Source organism: Spermophilus citellus (assembly GCF_964194105.1).
Source record: "Spermophilus citellus genome assembly, chromosome: X".
Classification (NCBI taxonomy): domain Eukaryota; kingdom Metazoa; phylum Chordata; class Mammalia; order Rodentia; family Sciuridae; genus Spermophilus; species Spermophilus citellus.
Genome location: NC_138190.1, coordinates 18,399,536 through 18,422,526, shown reverse-complemented (window position 1 = coordinate 18,422,526; position 22,991 = coordinate 18,399,536). Strand labels below are relative to the sequence as shown.

Below are 22,991 nucleotides of genomic sequence, written 5' to 3'. Positions count from 1 at the left end.
ATGTCTATAATCCCAGCAATTTGGGAGGCCTAGGCAGGAAGATTATAAGTTCAGGGCTAGCCTCAGCAATTTAGCAAGACCCTGTCTCAAAATAAAAAATAAAAGGGCTGGGGATGCAGCTCAGTGGTAAAGCACCCCTGAATTCAACCCCCAGTACCACAAACAAACAAGGATTTACTTTGTGTATCAAATGTGCTAGGTATTCCCCTAATATTTGGTATGTATGTGTGTGTGTGTGTGTGTGTGTGTGTGTGTATATATATATATATATATATATATATATATATTGAATGAACTAATTAATACCAGTATTAGTTAGTTAATACCAGTATTAACTAATTAATACCAGTATAAATGCTGATGGGCACATTATGAATATCTTCTTTTCTCAGAATTATTCACAGGATGCCTTAGGAAGACCTTACCCATATTGAAAATGTATACTATATCTCCATAGTATATTTTCCTGACAGCATCAAAATTGTCCTTTTAATATGAAACTTAAATTGTGCTTTGCCTTTGCTGAAAACCCTCAAATAACTTTCCATATTATTCAGAATAGAATCCAGATTCCTTAGGATGACACAAAAATTCCCTATACAATATTTTTCCCTATCTCTGATCTTATTATTCCAGCCACATTCACCTTTAATTGCTATTCCGTCTGCATGGAACATTCTTCCCTAAATTTCTTCAGGACTTTTCTCAAATCACCATATCAGAGTTTTTTTTTAACCTAATCTATATAAACCAGTAAAGTCCTGCCAATCCCCATACTGTTTTATTTTCTTTCATAGCATTTGGCACTTTGCAATATTTATTTCTCTCTCTTTTCTCCTGAAGCCATAAGCTTTATGAAATAAGCCACTATGTTTTGTTCTTCTTGGCATAGAGTTGGTGCTGAGTGACATAGTTTTAGAATGAATGAACTTGCTCATGTACAGTAGAGGTAACATGTTATTCTTGTAAGTATATAGTTATTTTTAAAGGCAGCTGGACTTGGATTTTATGTTCTTATCTAGATAAAATAACATATGCCTGAAACAAACAAAAAAATGAAAAGTTCTGCACCCAGGAAAATAACTTTTAACTGGACCATGGAGAATATTCTGAAAGCTCAAGCCAGTATTTTTAACCAGTTCTACATCTTCCCAAATGGAGCCTTCTTTCTGAATTCTGTCACATTTCAAGCCACAACAAAGTCTTTAAGAAAAACAATTTCTCTGATCTCTATATGTGAAGAGTAGAGAGATGGATGCAAGGATAGAAGGAGAGAGAGAACCACAATTGGTTGATTCAAAACTCACACTCTATTCTTATAGCACTCTGCCTCCATGAAGTAGATAAACAAAAAGCAATCTAGTACTTACCATTCAGAGAGAAAAATGGCTGGAAAGAAATATGACAATGGGCTGGGTATGTGGCTCAAGCCGTAGCGCGCTCGCCTGGCATGCATGCGGCCCGGGTTCGATCCTCAGCACCACATACAAACAAAGATGTTGTGTCCGCCGAAAACTAAAAAATAAATATTAAAAAAATGCGCTCTCTCTCTCTCTCTCTCTCTCTCTCTCTCTCTCATTCTCACTCTCTTTAAAAAAAAAGAAATATGACAATGGATACAAATAACTATATATAAAAATGCTTAACACCTCTGGTGTAAGTAGTATCACTCTCAAGATTTTATCCCAAGGATATAATTCAACAGAATTAAATGACAGTGTGAGCTTTGACCTGCCCTGCTTCAAAAAAAACCCATACAAATCCTATGTAAAATGAAAAACAAATCTTTTAAAAGTCATAGTTGAGCTTGTAAGAAGGAAAATCTTCAGGACTAAAAAGTAAAGAGGGAATTGTATATATTAGCATGGTGAGTGACTGATGCCCTGAGCACAGTGTAGATACAGGAAACCTAAAATTTCAGGTATTAATAATCCTATGTATGTGAGACGCACGATCTTGGACTTAGGGAAAGTAAGAGATTAGAATTGAGACCTCTGCATAAAGTCAGACCCTCAAAGGATAGTGAGATCAAAAGAAACAGAAATAGAGGGCTGGGGATGTAGCTCAGTCATGTAGAGTGCTTGCCTAGCATGCACAAGGCCCTGGGTTCAATCCCCAACATGAAATAAGGAAGGAATAAAGGAGAGGAGGGAGGCAGAGAAACTAGAAGCTAGACAATGTGGGAGATTCATGGTTAACTGAAGAACACAAAATACAAAGAGAAAATCTTAAAGGTTGTTAGAAAAGAGACATCGTCTAAAGGCAATAACAATTAGGCTTGGGAGCAGCAACCAGAAGACAGTGGAACAATAACTTCAGATTGCTGAACAATAACTTCAAACCACTGTTGATGTAGAATTTGATACATACCGAAATTACATATTTAAGAAAAGGACAACCAAAGCTGAAAGAATTATCACCAACAGATGCTCATTAAAGAAACTTCTAAGAATACACGATAAAGAAAGGATAAAGAAAAATGATCCCAAAGGAAAGTCTGAGATTTACAAAATAATATCTAATTTGGAAGTTAAAAACAAGATAATGTTAAAATATCAGCTATAACAATAACTTGTCACAAGGGGATGGTGATTAGCAGCCTGCCTCTGGGAGGAGAGTGGAGCTGTTAACTTCAGACTTTTAATAGCAGGATTCATTTTGACATATTTGTACATGCACATAATATGATCATTCTCATTTCCCAATATCCCCTTTCTCTCTCCTCCCTCCCTCTGATGTCCTCCCTTCTATTTTGGTGGGGGGCTTCTGGGGACTGAACCCTGGGGCTCTCTACCACTGAGCTACATCCCCAGCCCTTTTTATTTTGAGATAGGGTCTCACTAAATTACTGAAGTTGGCCTGGAACTTGCAATCCTCCTACCTCCCTAGTTGCTGGGATTATAAGCATGTACCACTGTGCCTGGCTCTAATTTTGTACATTAGTGTAACTTTAGCCTTTAAGCACACATGACAAAATTTAAGAGTAATCTCTTAAGAATAGAAAGAGAGTGTAAGACTTCCAAAACAGTAAAGGTAAAAAAGTGGAGTCAAAAGAATAATCTGAAAGGAAACAGGAAAAGAGGAAAAAACAAAGAAATGCAGAAAGAATAGCACAAAATAAAATAGTAAAAAAATTCCAAATACATCAACAATGAAATAAAATCATTATAAATTATAAATGTAGTAAATTCACAAGTTAAAGAAAAGCATGTGCAGATTGGATTAAAACAAAATGATCCAGATACTTGCTGTATCCTAGAGAAAGTCTAAAATTCCAAGATATGGTTTATCAGAATAATTAATGTTAGCTGCTGTAACAAATAACCCATTAGATTGCTGGGCTTAACAGAACAAAATTTCTCTCTCTCTCTCTCTTTTGTGGTAGGGATCAATTCCAGGGCCTCAGGAATGCTAGAAGATTCTCTACCACTACATACCCAGCTTCAAAGTTTATTTTTTGACCACATCACAGTTCATCAAGCCAAGTTCCTGCTCTTCCTCAATCAGTGACTTAGGAATCTAGTATTCTTCACTCCTACTTCTACCACCTTGGAGTTCTTTGCCTCAGACCATGTGAACAGAGGAATGGGTAGGTAGGAACAGAAGATCACATACCCATGTACAATATTTTAGGGGCTAAGCCTAGAAGTGGTATACATCACTTCTGCCCACATTCCTTTGAAGAGAACTCATTCACAAGGTCCCAACATAACTACAAAACAGGTGTTTTTAAATTTGTTCCTAGGAAGAGGAAATGGAATTAGTGAGCATCTAGCCAGGACCTGTCACATGAAAACATTGAGAATAAAAAAGATGAAGGGGCTGGGTATGTAGCTCAGTGCTAAAGCACATGCTTATAAGCATGCACAAGGCCCTGGATTTAATCCATAGTACCAACCCCTTCCAAAAAAATATAGGAAAGGATATGGATTTGCCAGGCTGACATTAAGCAACAGAAAGCTAGAAGCTTATGTGTGTTTGTGGTACAGTGGTGCATGCCTGTAATCCCAGTGGCTCAGGAGACTGAGGCAGGAGGATTGTGAGTTCAAAGCCAGCTTCAGCAAATGTGAGGTGCTAGGCAACTCAGTGAGACCCTGTCTCTAAATAAAATACAAAAAATAGGGCCGGGGGACTGGGGATATAGCTCAGTTGGTAGAGTGCTTCCCTTGCATGCACAAGGCCCTGGGTTCAATCCCCAGAACCACAAAAAACAAACAAAAAAAATAGGGCTGGGGATGTGGTTCAGTGGTTGAGTGCCCCTGAGTTCAATCCCCAGTAATCTGCCCCTCCCCCCCAAAAGAAAGCTAGAGTAGCTCTGTTCATATTGGAGAAACAGTCTTCAAGGAAAAATGCATTATTAGGAATAAAGAGAGTAACTATATAGTGATAATATATTTAATTCACAAGGAAAATATGTTAATTCTGAAATTATATATGTGCCTAATATTGTCTTCAAATAACATAAAGCAAAATTGACAAAAAAGTGTCAGTTTTCTATCACTATAACAAATACCTGAGAATCATCAACTTATGAAGAGAAAAGTTTACTTTTGGCTCACTGTTTTAGAGGTTTCTGAACATAATGAATTAGTTCTATTGTTTTGGGCCTTTGGCAGCACATCGTGGTGATGGCTAGTGTCAGAGTAAAATGGATCACCTTGTGTTCAGGAAGGAAAACATAAAGGAAAAAGAAAGGGCTGGGGTCCCATTATCTTATTCAAGGGCATGTCCCCCCATGACCTGAAGACCTCCCACTAGGCCCCACCTGTTAAAGGTTCTACCACCTCCCAATAGCTGAGCATGAAACCTTTCTCACATGGACTTTTGGGGGACACCAAAGGTCAAAACTATAGCACAGAATTATGAGGCAAAACTGACAAGTCTACCCATTGTGGTAGGATATACATAACGTACACCTTTCTCAGTAATTGGTGTCACACAGACCAAGAATTGGGAGTATATAACAAAACATTATGTGTGTGTATATTCAGAAAGCATACTATACAGAAAATAATACAATTAACTAGCTTAATCAAAAGGACAAATACAGAACTTTGTATCCAACATAGACAACGTACATTTTTTCTTAGGAATACAGGAAACATTTATGAAAACTAATCATGTACTTGGCTATAAAGCAAGTCTCAATGAGTTTCCCAGAATAACATACAAATCATGTTCTCTGATTACAGTGCAATTAGGTTAAAAATAAATGACAGAAAAATAAATTTTAAAATATAAATAACAGAAAGATAACCAAAAGAAATAAGACTGAAAATATCTATCCTAGTATTAATTACCTACAGTACTAAAGAATTAGAAACAACTGAAATATCCAATGAAATGGGTATGGCTAAGTAAATTTTGCTTTATCAACCCATTGGGCTCCCAGGTGACCCTTAAAACTTATTTTTTTCAATATTTATTTTTTTAGTTGTAGTTGGACACAATACCTTTATTCCATTCACTTACTTTTATGTGGTGCTGAGGATCGAACAGGGCCCCACACATGCTAGGCAAGTGCTCTACCGCTAAGCCACAATCCCAGCCCCCTTAAAACTTATTTTTAAGTGCATTATGTTTAAGATATAATATTAAGTGAAAAGCTTAAATCTGTTACCTATGATTATAGTCATGTGAAAAATATATGGGCATTTAGATTAAAACGGTATAATCAAATGAAAATATTTTTGTATTATATTGTTGGGATTATATGCATTTTTGCTTTTCAAAGGATTTTCAGTCACGTGGTTATATTGTTTATGTGGGATATCATGAGGAGGAAGTTACAGTTAATGAAATATGAGAGGTGGGTACCATGAGATACAGAGTGTGCCCTTCCTTTGTCCTTTTCCTCATCTTACTACCTGAAATCTCCCTTAGCTTTGTTACTTATTACATGGAATATGAGTGGATTGAATCTGACAGGCATTTGACTGGATAAGGAACTGCTTTGCAAATTAATAAAAAGATGCATGACTCATGAGGACAAATAGGTGTTTTTCTATTCAACCAGTGTCCAGTACAAGCTGAAGACAAGGGGATTATCAAATATGTGTGTCTATGTGTGTTTGTGGTACTAGGGACTGAACCCAGGGGTGCTCTACTACTAAGCCACACCCCAGCCCTTTTTATTTTGAGACAAGGTCTCATTACATTGCCCAGGCAAGCCTCAATCTTGCTATCCTCTTGCCTCTACCTCCCTAGTCACTGGGATTACAGGTGTGCACCACCAAGCCCAACTTCCCTCTTTTTTTGGATATAAAATGAAGATGTATTAGTAACAAAGAGTGCATATTTATGTTAAATATATTCTAGTGGGAATCATACACATTTTCTCCAATATTCTTTGCCATTAAAGAGAATATTTTAGCAGAATATAAGATCCTTTTGTAGATTACTATGTCTGAGTTAGATCAGCAATCATGTATTTTAAATGTTAAGCAAAATTTAAAAATTGTATTTTAAAAATTCAATAAATAACTGTACTCTTTAAAATTATCACAATCTCTAGTAAGGTTTGATATATTCCAGCAGCCTGGATCCAGAAGAAATTAATAATTTGCACTGTATCAGGACTGTGAATTTATCAATTCAAAATGAAATTGATAAATATTACTCTAGTCTTTATACTTGAAAGATATCCAAGGTACAATATTAGAGCAGATGCAACATTCTGCCCCAGGTTCTTATAATGCTCAATAATGATTAGGTATGCTATGTCATGCCTACTGTAGCAACAAATCCATTATTATTTTTATTATAATTCAGAATAGGTCATTCATAAGCTGTTCTGTAAAAACATGTAACTAAAAAAAGACACTGTAGGCTGACTCAAGAGCATTCTTTTATCTTGTGAATTCTAATATTTATGCTAAGCATGGCCTGTTCAGATATTTTTTAAAATGAAAAAAATCAAAATTGGATAAAAGTCCCAGGGATTAATTTACTTATCGTTTCTTGAATAAAACTGCATTCTGCTAGTTTGAAGGCTTTTAGTAGAAATAATTTATTTAAATTAAAATCCTGTCAATAAAAAATAATTGCACCCATGTTAATACAAAAAGGCTTACAAATATGTCACACATTTGGTTAACACAGCAGACCCAGGACCTGTTTCTATTTGATTGTCCTTTATTTACAGACAGACAAGGAGATTGTTAAACTACTTTGGTTTTCTGTCAATTAGCTGTGTATCAACATGAGGGAGAATAATCAATATGCAAGTCTTGATACCAGGCAAATAATTCTTTTTCTTCTTTTTCCAATTCACTATCTGATGTAGATTCATTAACTTTCACAATGTCAAAAGAAGGGGTAGAGATGATGATTGTCTCTCGTTTCTTTGCACTTGCTGCATTCTTTTGCAGTTCCTAGGCAGAATTATAAATAAAAGTGCGAGTGTTTTATATTTGGCTTTTACTACTTTATATTTTTTGACTCTTTATACTTAGTCTAATCACCCCCAAATTTATAGCAGATTTTAAAAAAATTACCAAATAATACATGAATACTTGTTCATTATAAATATTCTGACAATATGAAAGCATATTGAGGCAGACTTTACATAGTATAGCCTTTTATAAGTTTAGATAGAGCCATGCCTATAGTCTCATACTACTTGGGAGCCTGAGATGGAGGACCGCTTGAGCCCAGAAGCTTGAAGCCAGGTTGGGCAACATAGTAAGACCCTATCTCTCAAAAACAACAACATTTTAGACAGAAATGTCTTCCATTCTGAGAAAACCACCATCGAGATGTGCTGAATTTAACAGCATCAACATACGGAGACAATAGCTTTTTTTGCCAACTCATGCTGATGTGAAGCCAAAACAGCTGGTGTTTTTCAGAACAGCTACTAAAATTGTTTAAGAATTTTTCAATATGTGTTACTAAGATGAAAGTTGCTTTATACTATTTGAGGTATAACATGCCAAAAGTGTTTTGGCCTTGAAGTTGTAGATTAGGAAAATCTTACACAAGTAGAATTACTTATGGACAGTTTGAATATTGTTCAAAACAATGAATTATGTACAAGTTAAACTTACGGTCACCTCAGAAGCATTCATGTTTTTAGCCATCTTATAAGCTTTTCTCATTTTTTCAACTTTCATTCGAGCTTGCTTGGATCGACGACCTAGAGGTTTCATTTCACTTTGCTGCTGGTAGGGCTGTAATAAAGGCTGCATAATTGCAAAGGATGGGCACCTAGAAAATGTTTGTATTATAGATGGAAAAAGCATTCAAAAATTTAAAATGTGAAGCAAGTTCCAAATTGTATTACAGCATTCTCTAGCAAATATATCATATACTTCAGTATATAAAGCATCATTGTGTGTGAATTTTTTTTTTGTACCAGGAATTGAACCCAAGGGCACTTTACCACTGAGTCACAAATACAGCCATTTTTATTATTTTGAGACAGGGTCTCACCAAGTTGCTTAGGGCCTCACTAATTTGCTGAGTCCAGCTTTGAACTTGTAATCTTCCTGCCTCAGCCTCCCACGTCACTGTGATTACAGGCGTGTGCACCTACTTGTGTATGAGCTTTTAGTTTACCATCATCATTTCTGCTTGAGTTTACATAGGACTGTGCTTTATCTGGCACTTATGGAGGTGTACAGGTGATGATGTTGATGATGATGAAAGTGGTAAAATGAGGTAGTAATTTAAATAAGCTTTCCTGGAAAGTACTGTGCAGTAGCTATTTGAATATTCTTTTACACCATATAGTAACACCAAAAAGCAGCATATTTCATAATAGTGAAAAAATAAACTATTTTTTTGGTACTAGGGATTGAACCCAGGGGTGCTTAACTACTGAACCACATCCCCAGACCTTTTTAAATGTTTATTTAGAGATAGGGTCCTGCTAAGTTGCTTAGGGCCTCGTTAAGTTGTTGAAGTTGGCTTTGAACTCCTGATTCTTCTGCCTCAACCTCCTGAGCTACTGGGATTACAAGCCTGCGCCACCGCACCTTGCTAAAACAAGCTATTTTTTAAAATTGATGTTGGGATTAGACACAGTTGGTGCCCTGCCTACAACCCCCTTGGCCTTACCATTGCAGGCACATCAGTTCATTTTCTACCTGCCAGCATCTGCATCACTTCATCTGAGAGCTGTCTTTGAAAACAAGAGCCTGTTCGGGGAAGACTGAAAGTGCCCAAGAACTAATACCTCTCCTTCTAAACAATGCTAAAGCAATGACTAATGATACTCTGGCCCCTGTGGGATAGCTCTGAGTTGCATGTTCTACACTGGCTCTGATATTCCCAGGAGGGATTAAACTCCAGTTACCCACTGTGGTAACTTGCTTGCAAACACACAGTTTTGGCTGCCTTCCCTTCTCTCGCTTTTCTATCCTCTTCCATTAGTGGTTCCTGGGATCACCTCCCAAATAAACTACTCAAACTCAAATCCTGATCTCAAGGCTTGCTTCTGGGAGATCTCAGATAAAGACTGCATGCAACGATGGCTTTATGAAAATATATTTTCCTCTTCAGTTGATTTAGAATTTGGCTACTTATGTGGCTCTTAAGTGACTCATCCTTGGATCATCAATAGCAAGAATCCAAATAGCAGGGAGTCTCGGTTATATATGGTGGCAAAGAAAATTACATTATTTATTTGACCTTGGTGGTATTAGGGTTAAGTTCTATATTCAGTGCCTATATGAATGAGTTAGAAAAAATGTATTTCATAGTGATAGACCATGCCCAACTAGGCCATCTGCTTGACAAATGTATAGCCTTGATCATAAAATAAATGGGTTAAATTATATTATTGGGTCAGCACCACTCATCTATACTCCTGAAAAAAAGAACCCAGCATGTTTGCTTTACAGTGGGTCATCAGTGTCTTCTTCATGTACTAAGGGAGTATTTTTCATTCCAAATGAGTATGTGGAAATAGATTGCCAGTATGTCCTCTTCTGTCTTACCATCTCTATCTTAGAAAAAAGTCAGCTTTATTTGTAAATAGGATGGACAAGGTGAGTCTTAGTAATGGAAAGAAAAAAAGGAATGTAATTGGAGCAATCACATTCTGTCCATGTTGTTTCAGATCATAATACATCTATTCTGCTACAACATCCATTTCCAAAAGGTGAACTGGTTCACATGCTATTGGTAAAGAAAGGAATAATGTCACTGTAATTTATATGCAATTTATCCTAGGCAAGGGGAGCCAGAATAGCAAGAACAGAATTATAACCTTCAGCACAAAAGGAAAAAAAAATCCTTCGGCTCTGTGCTGCATAGGCAATAGGAGCCTTTTTTGATTTTATTTGTGAAAACAAAAATTAGTACTTGCACCCAGAGCTGTCTCCCCAGAGAGACACACCTATCCACCCCCAATCCACTCTTACTGCCCTCCATCCTCTTCCCCACTTTACATGGCTCTTAGTTCTTGCCAGGTTGCACTGCTTCTCATGTCCACTTAACAGGCAGCCATGCTGGCCTAAGGCTCCACTTTCATCTGCACTGTTTCCATGTACACTACCTGCTCTAATTAAAGAGTCACCAGCATTTCTCCTCTATCAATGTACAATTTTTATATTTGCTGTGGCAGCCTCCAGCCACCCTGAGTTGCCTATTCGTTGGTACAAGTTATCTCCCCAGGTACCAATTGTCCTTTTTGTTAGTGCTGTGTTTATGAAGTTGCATGTGTTTTGGGCAATCTGCCCCAACCTTATTTTCCCCAAATGCCCTATTATTTATCTTTAGTGAGTTCTTTGGCAGAATGTGAACATTTTTTGGAACTGTCTTCAGCATTGTAAGCCTGAGGAAGGATCTCTTTTACCTAACTTGAGAAACAATCTTTAGCTGGTGCTGACGCATCTCTTCTGTCCGTGGTCTCTGTAACAGATACTTCATTTCTTTTTGTAAACGGTTTGAGATTACTCCAGACTCTGCATAATCAACTATGTCATATATCATCATTGTCCTGGGAATGTTTTCGAGGTTTAATCTTCGCCAGTGGTTATTCCTGCCACCAGATGACGCAGGGGTCTCATCCAGGAGACTGGAATACTGTGTGGGAAAAAATGACTTGGAATGATTGGTTGCTGGCAATCTATAATGGCTTTAGACACATTTCCCAAGGTTCCATTCAAATGTCACTTAATCCAAGAGCCATTTCTTGGTCTCATCTCTGAACTCTATTGACATCTCTTCTATGACTCTTAACACCAACTAAATGTTCCATCTTTGTACATTTCAGCTCCATTGCCGAAAGGCAGGATTCAAGTCACACAGTATAACACATTTATGCTCACTAAATGTTTATTTAATGCATATCACTCAGATAAATTAAACTCAGGAAAGGTCTAAAAATTAATACCCAGGTAGCTATGTGTTCTGCATATCAGTTGTGCTCGTTAATGACATGCTTGGGTTCAGAGGACATTTTCACAAAACCTTTTTAGAAATAATGAGTTCATCTCTGGTCCTAGGTGTAGACCTTCACTATTCTCATTCAGTGTACTTGTAGAAATTTCACTTTTTTCAACTTACAATTATATTACATTAGGAATTTAAAAATATAAATATATATAATCAATTTAATATTATAAATGTGCATTTAAGAGAGAAATAGGGCAGGAGGAGCTACAATTCTAGGAAACAGGGTAATAGTGAGGTCTTTAGGGTATCCTACGCACAAATACACACACTCTCACACTTTCATGCACACGTACGCACTCATGGATACACATGTGCATATGCACACACACACACAGAGGCAATGCTCAAATTTCAATTACCACCATCTCACTGAATAATCACACCAATCCCCCAACAACATAGTGCCAATTTCAGTTAGCCTGGTGTAACTGGGAGCAATTGCATAAAGTAGAAACACTGCTGCTAGCTCTTCAATTCATAGATCACTACATAAATGACAAATGTGCATCATGATTAGTGACAAATCACAATTTTCAAAATCTGTCAGTGTTTAGTTAGTGCAGATCTGTATTGAGTTTACATGTAGATAGTAAATCATGTAATTGTGTTGCCTCTTTGTCTCACAGTGATAAACTCACGTGACATTTTACAAAAATGGTTAATCAAAAGAGGAGATTAGATGCTGTGCCTCGGAGTATGGTGCAGACACGTCGAGATGGCTACAGTTTCTAATCTAACATTTTCTGGAAAAGTGTCGACAAACCCTAACAATGAGGGAAAGCTGGCTTTTCTGGATATGTCTCTAGATGACATTATAATCCTTAAAAAGGTAGAAACTACCAGCAAGGACAAAAAAAAAAAAGAATAAACAACAGAACAATAGAAAACTGGAGCTTCAAGATGGCTATCAAATGCTGGTAGGCATCACAGGTAGAGAGGATGCATGAGATTCCAGAACAAGTTTGAGGAAAGAGATGATGATAAAAAACAAAAAAACAAAAAAACAAGGACCTTTTGGAGTCAAGTCTGGACAAAGCCCTTGAATAAGAAGCCTTCAATTGAGCAGGAGAAGTGCAATGACAATTATAAGGCCCAATCAGAGAGGAATCAAGACCAATCGGAGAAACAGCATCAATCAGAAGGAAATCAAGGCCACTTAGAGATCAGTGAGATCTCCTGGCAAATCCAAGAGATCTCATAGTCAATCAGAGAGATCTCATGGCTACACAGAAAGATCTCATGGCCAATCAGAGAGATCTCATGGCCAATCAGAGAGATCTCATGGTCTCTTGGAGGGATCTTGTGGTAGCTCTGAGAGAACTCATGGTCACTTGGAGAGATCTAATGGTCATTCAGAAAAATATCATGTCATATTAGAGAGATGTCATGGTCAATCAGGGCTATCTTACGGCCAATCAGAGATTACTGAAGATGCTTACCAGGAGGAAGATTCAAATCATCATCTGAAACTGAGTCTGAGTTTGATAAGTTTTGCAATGGAAAAAAAAAAAAAGGAACGAATACTTCCAGAGACGGGTACAACAAAGAAATAACAAATAGCCTACTGAATATAAATTGAGAGATAACATCAGAAAATGAGTGCAACTCCAATGAAACTAAAATAACTTATGAAAGATATGTGAGTCGTGGAATTGAAGCTTTCCAAATGAGAACTAAATATATAACCAAGAGTTCTCATAGCAGCCCAAAGGAATATTCCTGAATTTCAACTTTCAAGCACTGGGTAATCAGACTAAGCTTTCACTCAACAAGAGATTTTCTAAGCTGAAAATTATGAGAAAAGCAGGATCTATCATCAGCTGAAGACCAAAATGTCCTTTCTTTTTAGAGGTTCACTCGTAACAGGAAGACTGTAGTGAATTATATTCAAGAGCCTATATACAATTAACTTTGTACTGTTTTGTTAAAGTATTTTGCCTTATATAAGTTTTTTTAAAGTTATTATTTATTTTTAAATGATTTTATTTATTTATTTATTTATTTATTAATACACAACAACAGAGATATGAAAAATTGTGGTATATATATGTGTATTAAGAATTGTAATGCAAAAAAGAGTACATGTATAATGCCTTATATAAGTTTTAATAGAGTAATTTGTCAAGACTAAGTAAATGAAAGAAGAAAAATGTTTAGCTTTGTTTGCATAAAAGAACAGGAAGGTAAGCAAGAAGGAGGTGATTTCAAATAAGAGATTTTTAGGAAAAATAGCTCTTTTCAGAATTTTTGGCATTTGAGAATTTGTTTCTTTGTTTTGATTTTATTCCTTAAGCTCTAGAACCCACATGAGTCTAAAGTGGACTGCCTCCATTTCATCAGTATAGCAAGGTAATTGAGAAGGATCTGTTATGATTCAATGTTCTATGCAACAAAGGTCAGTCTTAAAGATTGATTTATACTCTGATTATTAAAATGCTCAATTTGTAACCTAGCTTTTACATTAGTATAAAGATTTTGTGGTTTTATTTTTGACATGGATTTATTGTAAGAACTTTTAATTCTTCTACTGACATTTTTTTGTGAATATGTTAAAGGAATAAAGTTTAAATATAAATGGGAAAAAAGAGGAAATTGTCCAGCAAAGAAACAGAAAGTGGTAACACTGGAAGGGAAATTGGAATCAAATGTAAATGAAGTTCTGGAAGAAAGAGGTGACTATGGAATGCCGACACTGCCATCATTTAAAAGACTACAGATGAGCACCTAGAGGAACTTTGTGAAGGTGAACTTATCAACAAAAATGAGGAAAGTGGCTATGATGAAAATGATGAAGCTCTCCCAGAGTAAGTGATGCTGGCCCAAAACAGCTTCACATTAAAGGAACTGTGACATATTTTGCAACATATAATGTGCAAAGAATAAAATGTTGTTGACAGTTGATCTAAATTTAGGAGTATGACAACTCACCAGGACATGAAAGATGCTTGCTTCCTATTGTAAACTTAAACAACAAAAACAAGAAGGCAAGCACTATTTTAAAATTACTTTTTTTTTTTTTTTTTTTTTTTTTTTTTAAAGAGAGAGTGAGAGAGGGGAGAGAGAGAGAGAGAGTTTTTTTTTTAATATTTATTTTTTAGTTATCGGCGAACACAACATCTTTGTATGTGGTGCTGAGGATCGAACCCGGGCCGCATGCATGCCAGGCGAGCGCGCTACCGCTTGAGCCACATCCCCAGCCCAAAAATTACTTTTGATAAGTTGTTTTTCATAGCTTTCTTTCTTTTATTTGTGGCACTGGGGATCAAACCCAGGGCCATATGCATGCAAGGCAAGCACTCTACTACTGACTGGGCATATGCCCAGTCCATTTTCCACAACTTTATTGAGATTCATATACTATGCAATTCACCCACTCAGAGTTTACAATTCAATGGTTTGTTAGTATATTCATGTTGGTAAGCTTTTACAAAGAAATAAATACTTTCATTCTTAATGTTTCTAATATTTAAATTATAGCATATTAAATGTGTTAGGTTTTTTCCTTTCGTTTTCCTATATGATAGTAAGGGAAAGATTTTAATGTTCTGACAAAAAATTTTGTAGGTCATGGGACAATCACAATTTTCCCCATTGATTAAGTTTTCCTTGCATGATTATAGTCTGCATTGTCATTTTTATGATTACACACTACCATGCATGGTGAGACTGCCTGTTTATTTTATTTTCCAAGAGTAGAGTAGTAAGATAAGTGAATGTCACAGAGCTGTCAATGATATTCTCTGTCACTTATTCACTGTGTGACCTTGGGCAAGTTTTTTGAACCTTGTTAAGCCTCATTTTCTCATGTATAAAAAGGGTCACATACATGTTCTGAAACTGTAGTTGAGGTTCCACAACTTTCTGAAATAGTAAGAGTATTAAACTCTACTTAAAATCTATACAGAGATAGTATGTAAATGATAGCTAATAAAAGTATTAACAAAAAAAAAAACAATAAAAAGGGTCACATGATGGGCTGGGGTTGTAGCTCAGTGGTAGAGCACTTGTCTAGCACATGCGAGGCCCTGGGTTCCATCCTCAGCACCACATAAAAATACGTAAATAAAGTAAATAAATGTATTATGTCCATCTACAACTAAAAAATATTTAACAAACAAACAAACAAACAAAGGGTCACATGATTTACAGACCTGAAGATTAAAGGAGATAACATACTAGTAAAGAGCTAAAAATCAATGCCATGCATAGGAACTCAATAAATGTTTGCAATCATCTTATTTCTCGTTTCCAATATGCCTATCTGGGTATTTATAGAGAGCTATGACACCAATCCTTGACATATTCACATCTCCAAGTATGTTACCCATGTTCTTAGCAAAGATAGTTGGCACCCCTGACTATGTATTTCCTGATCCAATTCCCTATCTCATAGGTTATCTCTTAAAAAAATAAAGAGGGCTGTGGATGTAGCTCAGTGGTAAAGTGCCCCTGAGTTCAGTCCCCAGTACCAAAAAAAAAAAAAAAAAAAAAAAAAAAAAAGAAAGAAAGAAAGAAAAAAATCATCAAGAAGTCTCTAAGGCACTGCATTAATTTCATGTTTCACATTGAAGCAACTGAGTGCAGAGCTAAGGCCATATATTATCATTATTATGAGCCATAATTTTGTAGTCCCTTGTTTATTTAGAATTTGCAAAATGAGGATAATAACAGTACTTACCTCTTTGTATTGTTATGAGAATAAAAGGAATTAGTGCTACAGAAGCATTTTCTGTTATTATTATTCAGGTACGTAATTTAAGCGCCCTGATCCAGCACTGCTATCCATTCAGTTAGACAAACCAGAAACCTAGAAGTCATGCTGAATACCTTCCTTTAGCTTCCTTCTGTATCTGTCACCCAGGACAACTGCTTTTTCTCTAATTATCTCTTTCATCTCCAGACTCAGACTTTAAACCACGTTATCACCATTTCTCCTAGAATACTCAGGAGCCTCCAGGCTAATAAAGGACTCTTGCTGCCTTCTAATTCATTCTTTATGCTGCAGCCAGAGTGATCATATCACTCATTAGATTTGATCACCTTATTTCTTGTAACACTACATCAGCTTCTCATTGCCCACAGAATAAACAAGAAAAAAAAAAAAACAACCTTACCATTGTCTATAGCCCCGCATGATCTCTTATCACCCTGCAGCCTGCCTGCATGCCACACCCTTTGTATGTTCTTTTTAAACCCCACAGACCTGTTTTGGAGCCTTGCAGATCCTCCTGCCACAGAGCTTTTGCCTGAGTGTTGCCACCTGCTCACTCCCTACATTATTATCTGTCCGACAACCATTTCCCACATCTCTCTTGCTCATAAAGCCCAGTTTTTATTCAGATATGGAATAGCAATATCCTCTGGGAAGGAGGGCCCCAGCATATGCACCATGACTGTTTTAACTCAATTGTGGGAAAGGATGCTGTTTTCTTTTATCAGTGATTGGTTTAGGGAGAGTTCTAACCAATGGGACCTGAGAAATCTGTTTGGGAATTCTGGGAAAGATTTTCTTTCTTGAGATGAAGATACCAGGAATTCCCACCTTCTTCTCTTCAAATGGAACTGAGGGGGAATATGATTATCATTCTTGTTACCATGAGAAGAAGCCAAGAGGATCAGAGAGTAGTTGACCCAGAACCCTGATATCCTTGAGCTACTGAATTAGCAAGCTCTGGAACCACCTATCTGAGGACTTCTTTCACAGGTCAATAAATAGCCTTTATTGCTTAAGTGTCTTATGTTGGGAATATTCTGTTATTGTAGCAGAGAGCTTCTAGAAAATAAGAGAACCCTTCCTTATGAGGTCAAATCCCCATCATTTACTATTCTAGCGCCATGTGATTTTTGTTTATTTATTTGCATGTGGTACTGAGGATCGAACCCAGAGCCTCACCTGTGCGAGGTAAACGCTCTGCCACTGAGCCACAACCCCAGCCCATAAAAGTCACTAAGCCATTTTAAAGTGTGCAACTCAGTGGGGTTTTCTGTTTGTTTGTTTGGTACTGGGGATTAAACCCAGGGGTGTCACATCCTCAGCACTTTTTATTTTTTATTTTGAGACAGGGTCTCACTGAGCTGATTAGGGCCTTACTAAGTTGCTGAGGCTGGCCTTGAATTTGAGATCCTCCTGCTTCAGCCTCCTGAGCCACTAGGGATACAGGTGTGGGCCACCATGCCTAGCTCAATTCAGTGGTTTTTGGTGTATTTACAACGTGCAAAACCATTGCCTCTAATTCCAGAATATTCCTATCACCCCCAAAAGAAACACCATATCCCTTAGCTATTATCTCTCCCCAGACCCAAAAAGCCACATAGGACATTATATCATATTACACGAAATATCTATACTAGGCAAATCCATGGAGACAGAAAGCAGACTAGTAGTTCACAGGGGCTGGAATGACGAGGAGTGAATGTTTATTGGATTCCTTCTAGGGAAATGGAAAAATCCTGGAACTAGATGGTGGTGATAGTTATATAACACCGTGACTGTATTTAATGCCTCTGAATTATACACTTCTTTTTTAAAAAAAATATATTTTTTTAGTTGTAGTTGAACACAATACCTTTATTTCACTTATTTATTTTTTTATGTGGTGCTGAGGATCGAACCCAGGGTCTCACATGAGCGAGGTGAGTGCTCTACCGCTGAGCCACAACCTCAGCCCTTGTTTATATTTTTCAACATCTAAATTCCTTACCTGCATGTAATCTTTCATGGTCACAATATCTACATGATCAGTTACTTTGAACTTCTGGAAAATATGTTCATCTTCCATAATTTGTTGATAAAATTTCTTTTTCCCCATTATCTTGCAAGCATCAACCATTGCCTAAGGAAAGAATAGGAAACAGATTTTTAAAAATACTAGTATAATACCTTTAATGATCAGCACACATTTTACACATATTTTTCTAACAATTATATATCAAACATGGTTCCTTTTTCCTTGCAGCTTGCTACTGACTAGAAAGGCTACCTTTATAAAGAGGAGCATATAGAAATTTTAAAACCACTTAAAATTTGTTCCATAGCCATACCTACACAATTTTAAAACGTAGCTAGAGGAGTATTTGAGTCCACAATTCTTTTTTTAAAGACTTTTAAAAATATCTTTAGTTTTATGTGGTTCTGAGGATCGAACCCAGGGCCTCATGCATGTGAGGCAAGCACTCTACCACTGAGCCACAACCCCAGCCGGAGTCCACAATTCTTAGAGGATAGTTTTTTTTTTTTTTTGAGAGAGAGAGAGAGAGAGAGAGAGAGAGAGAGAGAGAGAGAGAGAATTTTAATTTTATTTTTTAGTTTTCAGCGGACACAACATATTTGTTTGTACGTGGTGCTGAGGATCGAACCCGGGCTGCATGCATGCCAGGCGAGCACGCTACCGCTTGAGCCACATCCTCAGTCCCCCCCCCCTTTTTTAAAAATCTGCTTTTTCCCCTTAAAAAACCTTATTTTCCTTTAACAAAACAAATCTACAACGTCATTTGTGCTGTCAATGCAGAGAAAACTTAGCTGGCTATTAAATAGGTTGCCTTAGCAATGAAAGGTGTTACTAAGACTGACGCTCTTTTATGTGTTAACTAATACATTGCCCCCGAATGGAAACATGTAGGCATCAGATTGCTTAGGCCTTCCTTTCTTTCAGATTTCATTCTCAGTAGCCAAAGACAAGCAAATAAAGGATTTTTCTTTCTCTCTCAAATGTCAACAGTTTATATTCAAGGAAAGCACCTGAGAGGTCAGAGAAAGAAGAATCACAGAACATACAGTCTCAAATGCTGTCTGGCTCTATTCGCATCATACCTTTTCCTATACATCTATCCTCATGCTAAGGGGTATATGTACACTGGGAAGACAGACTTAAGTGCTTCCCACCCTCCCTAAGAATGTGCCAACTATTCTAACATATATTTATATTCTGGATCTGTGTTTCTGGTCACAAAGGGTCTGCTTATGAAGAGGAAGGCTGGCCCAGAAGAATATTCCCACTATCTGATTCCAGATCAGTTTCTCATTCCTTTCATATCTCAGAATGTATTATGAAAGTATGGGAACTCTGTTATAATGCCGATAGAAGGCCTTAAAAAGAGTGGTTGGGACAAGACCAAAAACCCAGAAAATCTGTTCTTTTTACTTGGCACATTACATAACAGCTAGTTCCTCCACACACACCACCACTGGGATCAAACCACAGGGTGCTCTATTACTGAGATGCATCTCCAGCCATTTTTATTTTATTTATTTTTTAAAATTGTGGGACAGGGTCTCAATAAATTGCCCAGGCTGACCTCAAACTTCCGAACTTCCTGCCTTGGCCTCCCAAGTAGCTGGGATTATAGGCATACACCACCACACCCCTGTCACCTTCAAATATTTTCTACTTCAATTCTATTATTACCAACAATCCTTTTTGCTTATTTTTTTTTAAATTCCAAAGCTCTGAAGACATATGAAAAGTGAAAAAAGAAGAAAATATCCAAATAGTAGTAGTTTTATTTCTAATGCAATAAATTGAAGGGACAGAAACAGTTTAGTGAAAATATGATATGGGGACTTCCTATAGGTAGGTCATTTTTACTTTCCATTTCATTAATATTTTAATACATTATTCATCTAAAGAAAAAAATCAATATTGGAATATCTCTCCATGTTGCTTCCTTATAATTTATTTTCTGTGAGTTCTAATTAACCAGTCCTATAGTGACACTAAAGGTAAAAATATATCAGTTTATACTGAACATGTATGGAAACCATGTAATTTCTGTTTTAGGAATTTCTTAAGACAAAAGTATATTTTATATTAGCTCAAATTATTTAGAAAAGTTATTTATTGTCAGTTCCTCCCTCCACTGCCCCACTCAGCCACCACCATCTATCTCTCCAATCCCCAATTTCCTTATTTGTGCAGTGCCTCAACTGTGTGGTTCATCTGTGTCTGTACCATTCCAGTCCCTTGGCCAAAGTAAAACATGCTTGGCAGCATAGGGCAAGCCCTCTTCCCATTTGAGAAGGGTTTGAAAAAAGTTTGTTGTCTAATGGCCAAGATGTTCTTTGTCAGACATCTCCTGTCTCTGGACAAATTCAGGAAAGTCCTTCCTTATAGGAAGAAATGGAAGGCACTTTTAGGAAAGTGCTGTCAAGCTCTATGGTGCATAGGATTACCTGGGGGGCTTACTAAAATGCAGATGCTCACTCAGGGGGTTTGGAGTAGGGTCTAGAGTCTGCATTTCTAACAAGCTCCAATGGATGTCAGTGCTGTGGGACTGGAGACCATACTTTGAGTAGCCAGGCTTTAGAACATTGTCTGGTGGACTAACAATAATACTGACCTTCTGTACATAAGCATTGCTCAGAAAATAGATCATTAAAGTGGGCAACTGAAATGAGATCTTTTTTTACACATGGCTATCCAACTGTTCTAGCACCATTTGAACTGTCTTGGCACCTTTGAAGAAAATCAATTGATCATTTATGAGTGGGTCTGTCTTTGAATTTTCTATTTTCGCCTGTTGATCTATATGCCTATTTTTAGGTCCCTGTCGTGATTACTGTGGCTTTATAAGACTTAAATCAGTTACTGTAAATCCTCTAACTTTGTTGTTCTTCAAAGTTGTTTACACTATTCTATATCCTTCCACCTGTTTTGCTTATTTTTTTTGTGAATATATAAGAAATGCAATTGGAAAATGACAAGAAAGGAAACTAGAAATGAAAATAAGGAGGAAAAGATGGAAAACAGGGCTGGGGTTGTGGCTCAGTGGTACAGTGCTTGCCTAGCATGCATGAGGCACTGGGTTTGATCCTCAGCACCACATAAAAAAATAAAATAAAGATATTGTGTCCACCTTAAAAAAAAGATGGAAAACCAAAAATGTGTGAAATTCTACATTATTTATAAGTGAATTTAGACTATGAAATATCTAAATGGACTAAAACCAACTCATTTGATTCATATTAATAAATAGGTAAACTTAGCCAGGCATGGTGGTGCACACCTGTAATCTCAGTGATTTAGGAGGTTAAGGCAGGAGGATTGTAAATTCAAGGTCAGCCTCCGCAACTTAGTGAGACAGTGTATCCAAAAAATAAAAAAATTAAAATAAATAAATAAATAAATAAAAAGGGCTGGGGATATATCTCAGAGGTAAAGGTAAAACACCCCTGGATTCTACTCCCAATATTGGCAAAAATGATAAAACTTTGAAGAGTTGGATAGGTTTGCTAAAGATATAATAGAATACCTTTGTTCAAAGAACAAAGGAGGTGAGTAACCTTAAAGTGAGAAAAATTTCACTTTTGCAAATTTGTTTTTTATCAATCATGAATCTAAGTATTACTGAGTCTGCTTTGAAGCTGAATAAAAGGGACAAGGGAAACCCAAACTGTTCCCTTGAAGTTGGGTAGATCACTTAAAGCACATTATAATATTTAGTGAAACACTCAAGATGAAGAGTATGATCACATTTTACAATAAGAACAAACAAAATTATACAACCTCTTTGTGTGAATATTTTCAGGGAAAAAAAATGAAGAATACGTAACAAACTAACAGTGGACTATTCCACGAAAATGATAGTGATAGCAAAGAAAAAAAAGGCATAAATACATATTTTCTTTTTTAAATCTCTGGGCTATTTCCTTTTTTCCAACAATCACTTCCTTTTTTTCAAAAATTATTTCCTTATCAGAGAGTGAAGAAAGCAACAAAAATAAAACAAAAACATTTAATGAAGTAATTACACAGCATTCTAATGAGTATTAATGTACACATAGGGTTTTCCGGTCACTGCCTCTAAGGTTCTCATTTTCTCAAGCCAAGGCACAGCAGGAGCTTGCAGGAACTGACCCAGGAGAATTTCTGTTCCTGGAAAAGCCCCATTATATAACCTCAAAGAAGAAACAACTGATGATATTTTATAGAGACAAATATCAGCTTACTCCATAGATGAATGTGGCACGAATTTATCTCTCAAATGTAAGATAAACATATACTTTCCCTTCTGAAGTCAATCAATGTAAATGAACAAATACTAATGTTTTTGAAACACCATTTTCCTAAATGAAAATATGTAGTCCATTTAAATTCATTTCTGAAATAGAGTTCATTACTCTCTGATATTGTCTGAAAACATGGAACAAAGCAGCCCTGCTCCTTTTCTAATGCTCTTCAGGGACTGAATACCACATATGCTGGATTTGATCAGAGAAGCTGTCAGGCTGTATGGTCCTCTCTCCTGAACATATGCTAGAACTTATAATTTCAGACAGGCTGCACTTTTTGTATGAAATATTTTCAGTAGGTGTTTTTTATGTGTGTATGGTGCTGGGGATCAAATCCATGCCTTTGCACACGCCAAGCAAGTGCTCTACCACTGAGCTACACCCCCAGCCTAGGAAATTAACCTTTGATGTATAGTATTATTAAAGGTTAAATATGAAAACTGTACCTTTTTCCAAAACCAATTAAATATAGTCAGGTATAAGGGTCAGAGAAGTAAAACCTCTACTGTAGATCCTTATCATTAAGAGTGTGGTCCACTGAACAGCAGCAGTGGCAGGATTTTAACAAGATCCCCAGATG

The 22,991-nt window shown here is 36.7% G+C and overlaps 1 protein-coding gene across 5 annotated transcripts in view; it reads right to left on the bottom strand.

The window, feature by feature from the left end:
* Positions 1 to 5,425: 5,425 nt before the first annotated feature.
* Positions 5,426 to 22,991, bottom strand: part of LOC308639721 (uncharacterized protein CXorf58 homolog) — a 30,856-nt gene continuing 13,290 nt past the window's right edge. For all 5 annotated transcript variants that reach the window (XM_081277988.1, XM_081277986.1, XM_081277990.1 and 2 more), the window contains 4 exons: positions 18,105 to 18,236; positions 10,802 to 11,031; positions 8,049 to 8,208; positions 5,426 to 7,373 (listed from right to left, as the gene is read on the bottom strand). In XM_081277988.1, coding sequence (XP_081134114.1) covers positions 7,197 to 7,373; positions 8,049 to 8,208; positions 10,802 to 11,031; positions 18,105 to 18,236 — 699 coding nt within the window. In that variant the 3' untranslated portion in view covers positions 5,426 to 7,196. The remainder of the gene's footprint in view (positions 7,374 to 8,048; positions 8,209 to 10,801; positions 11,032 to 18,104; positions 18,237 to 22,991) is intronic.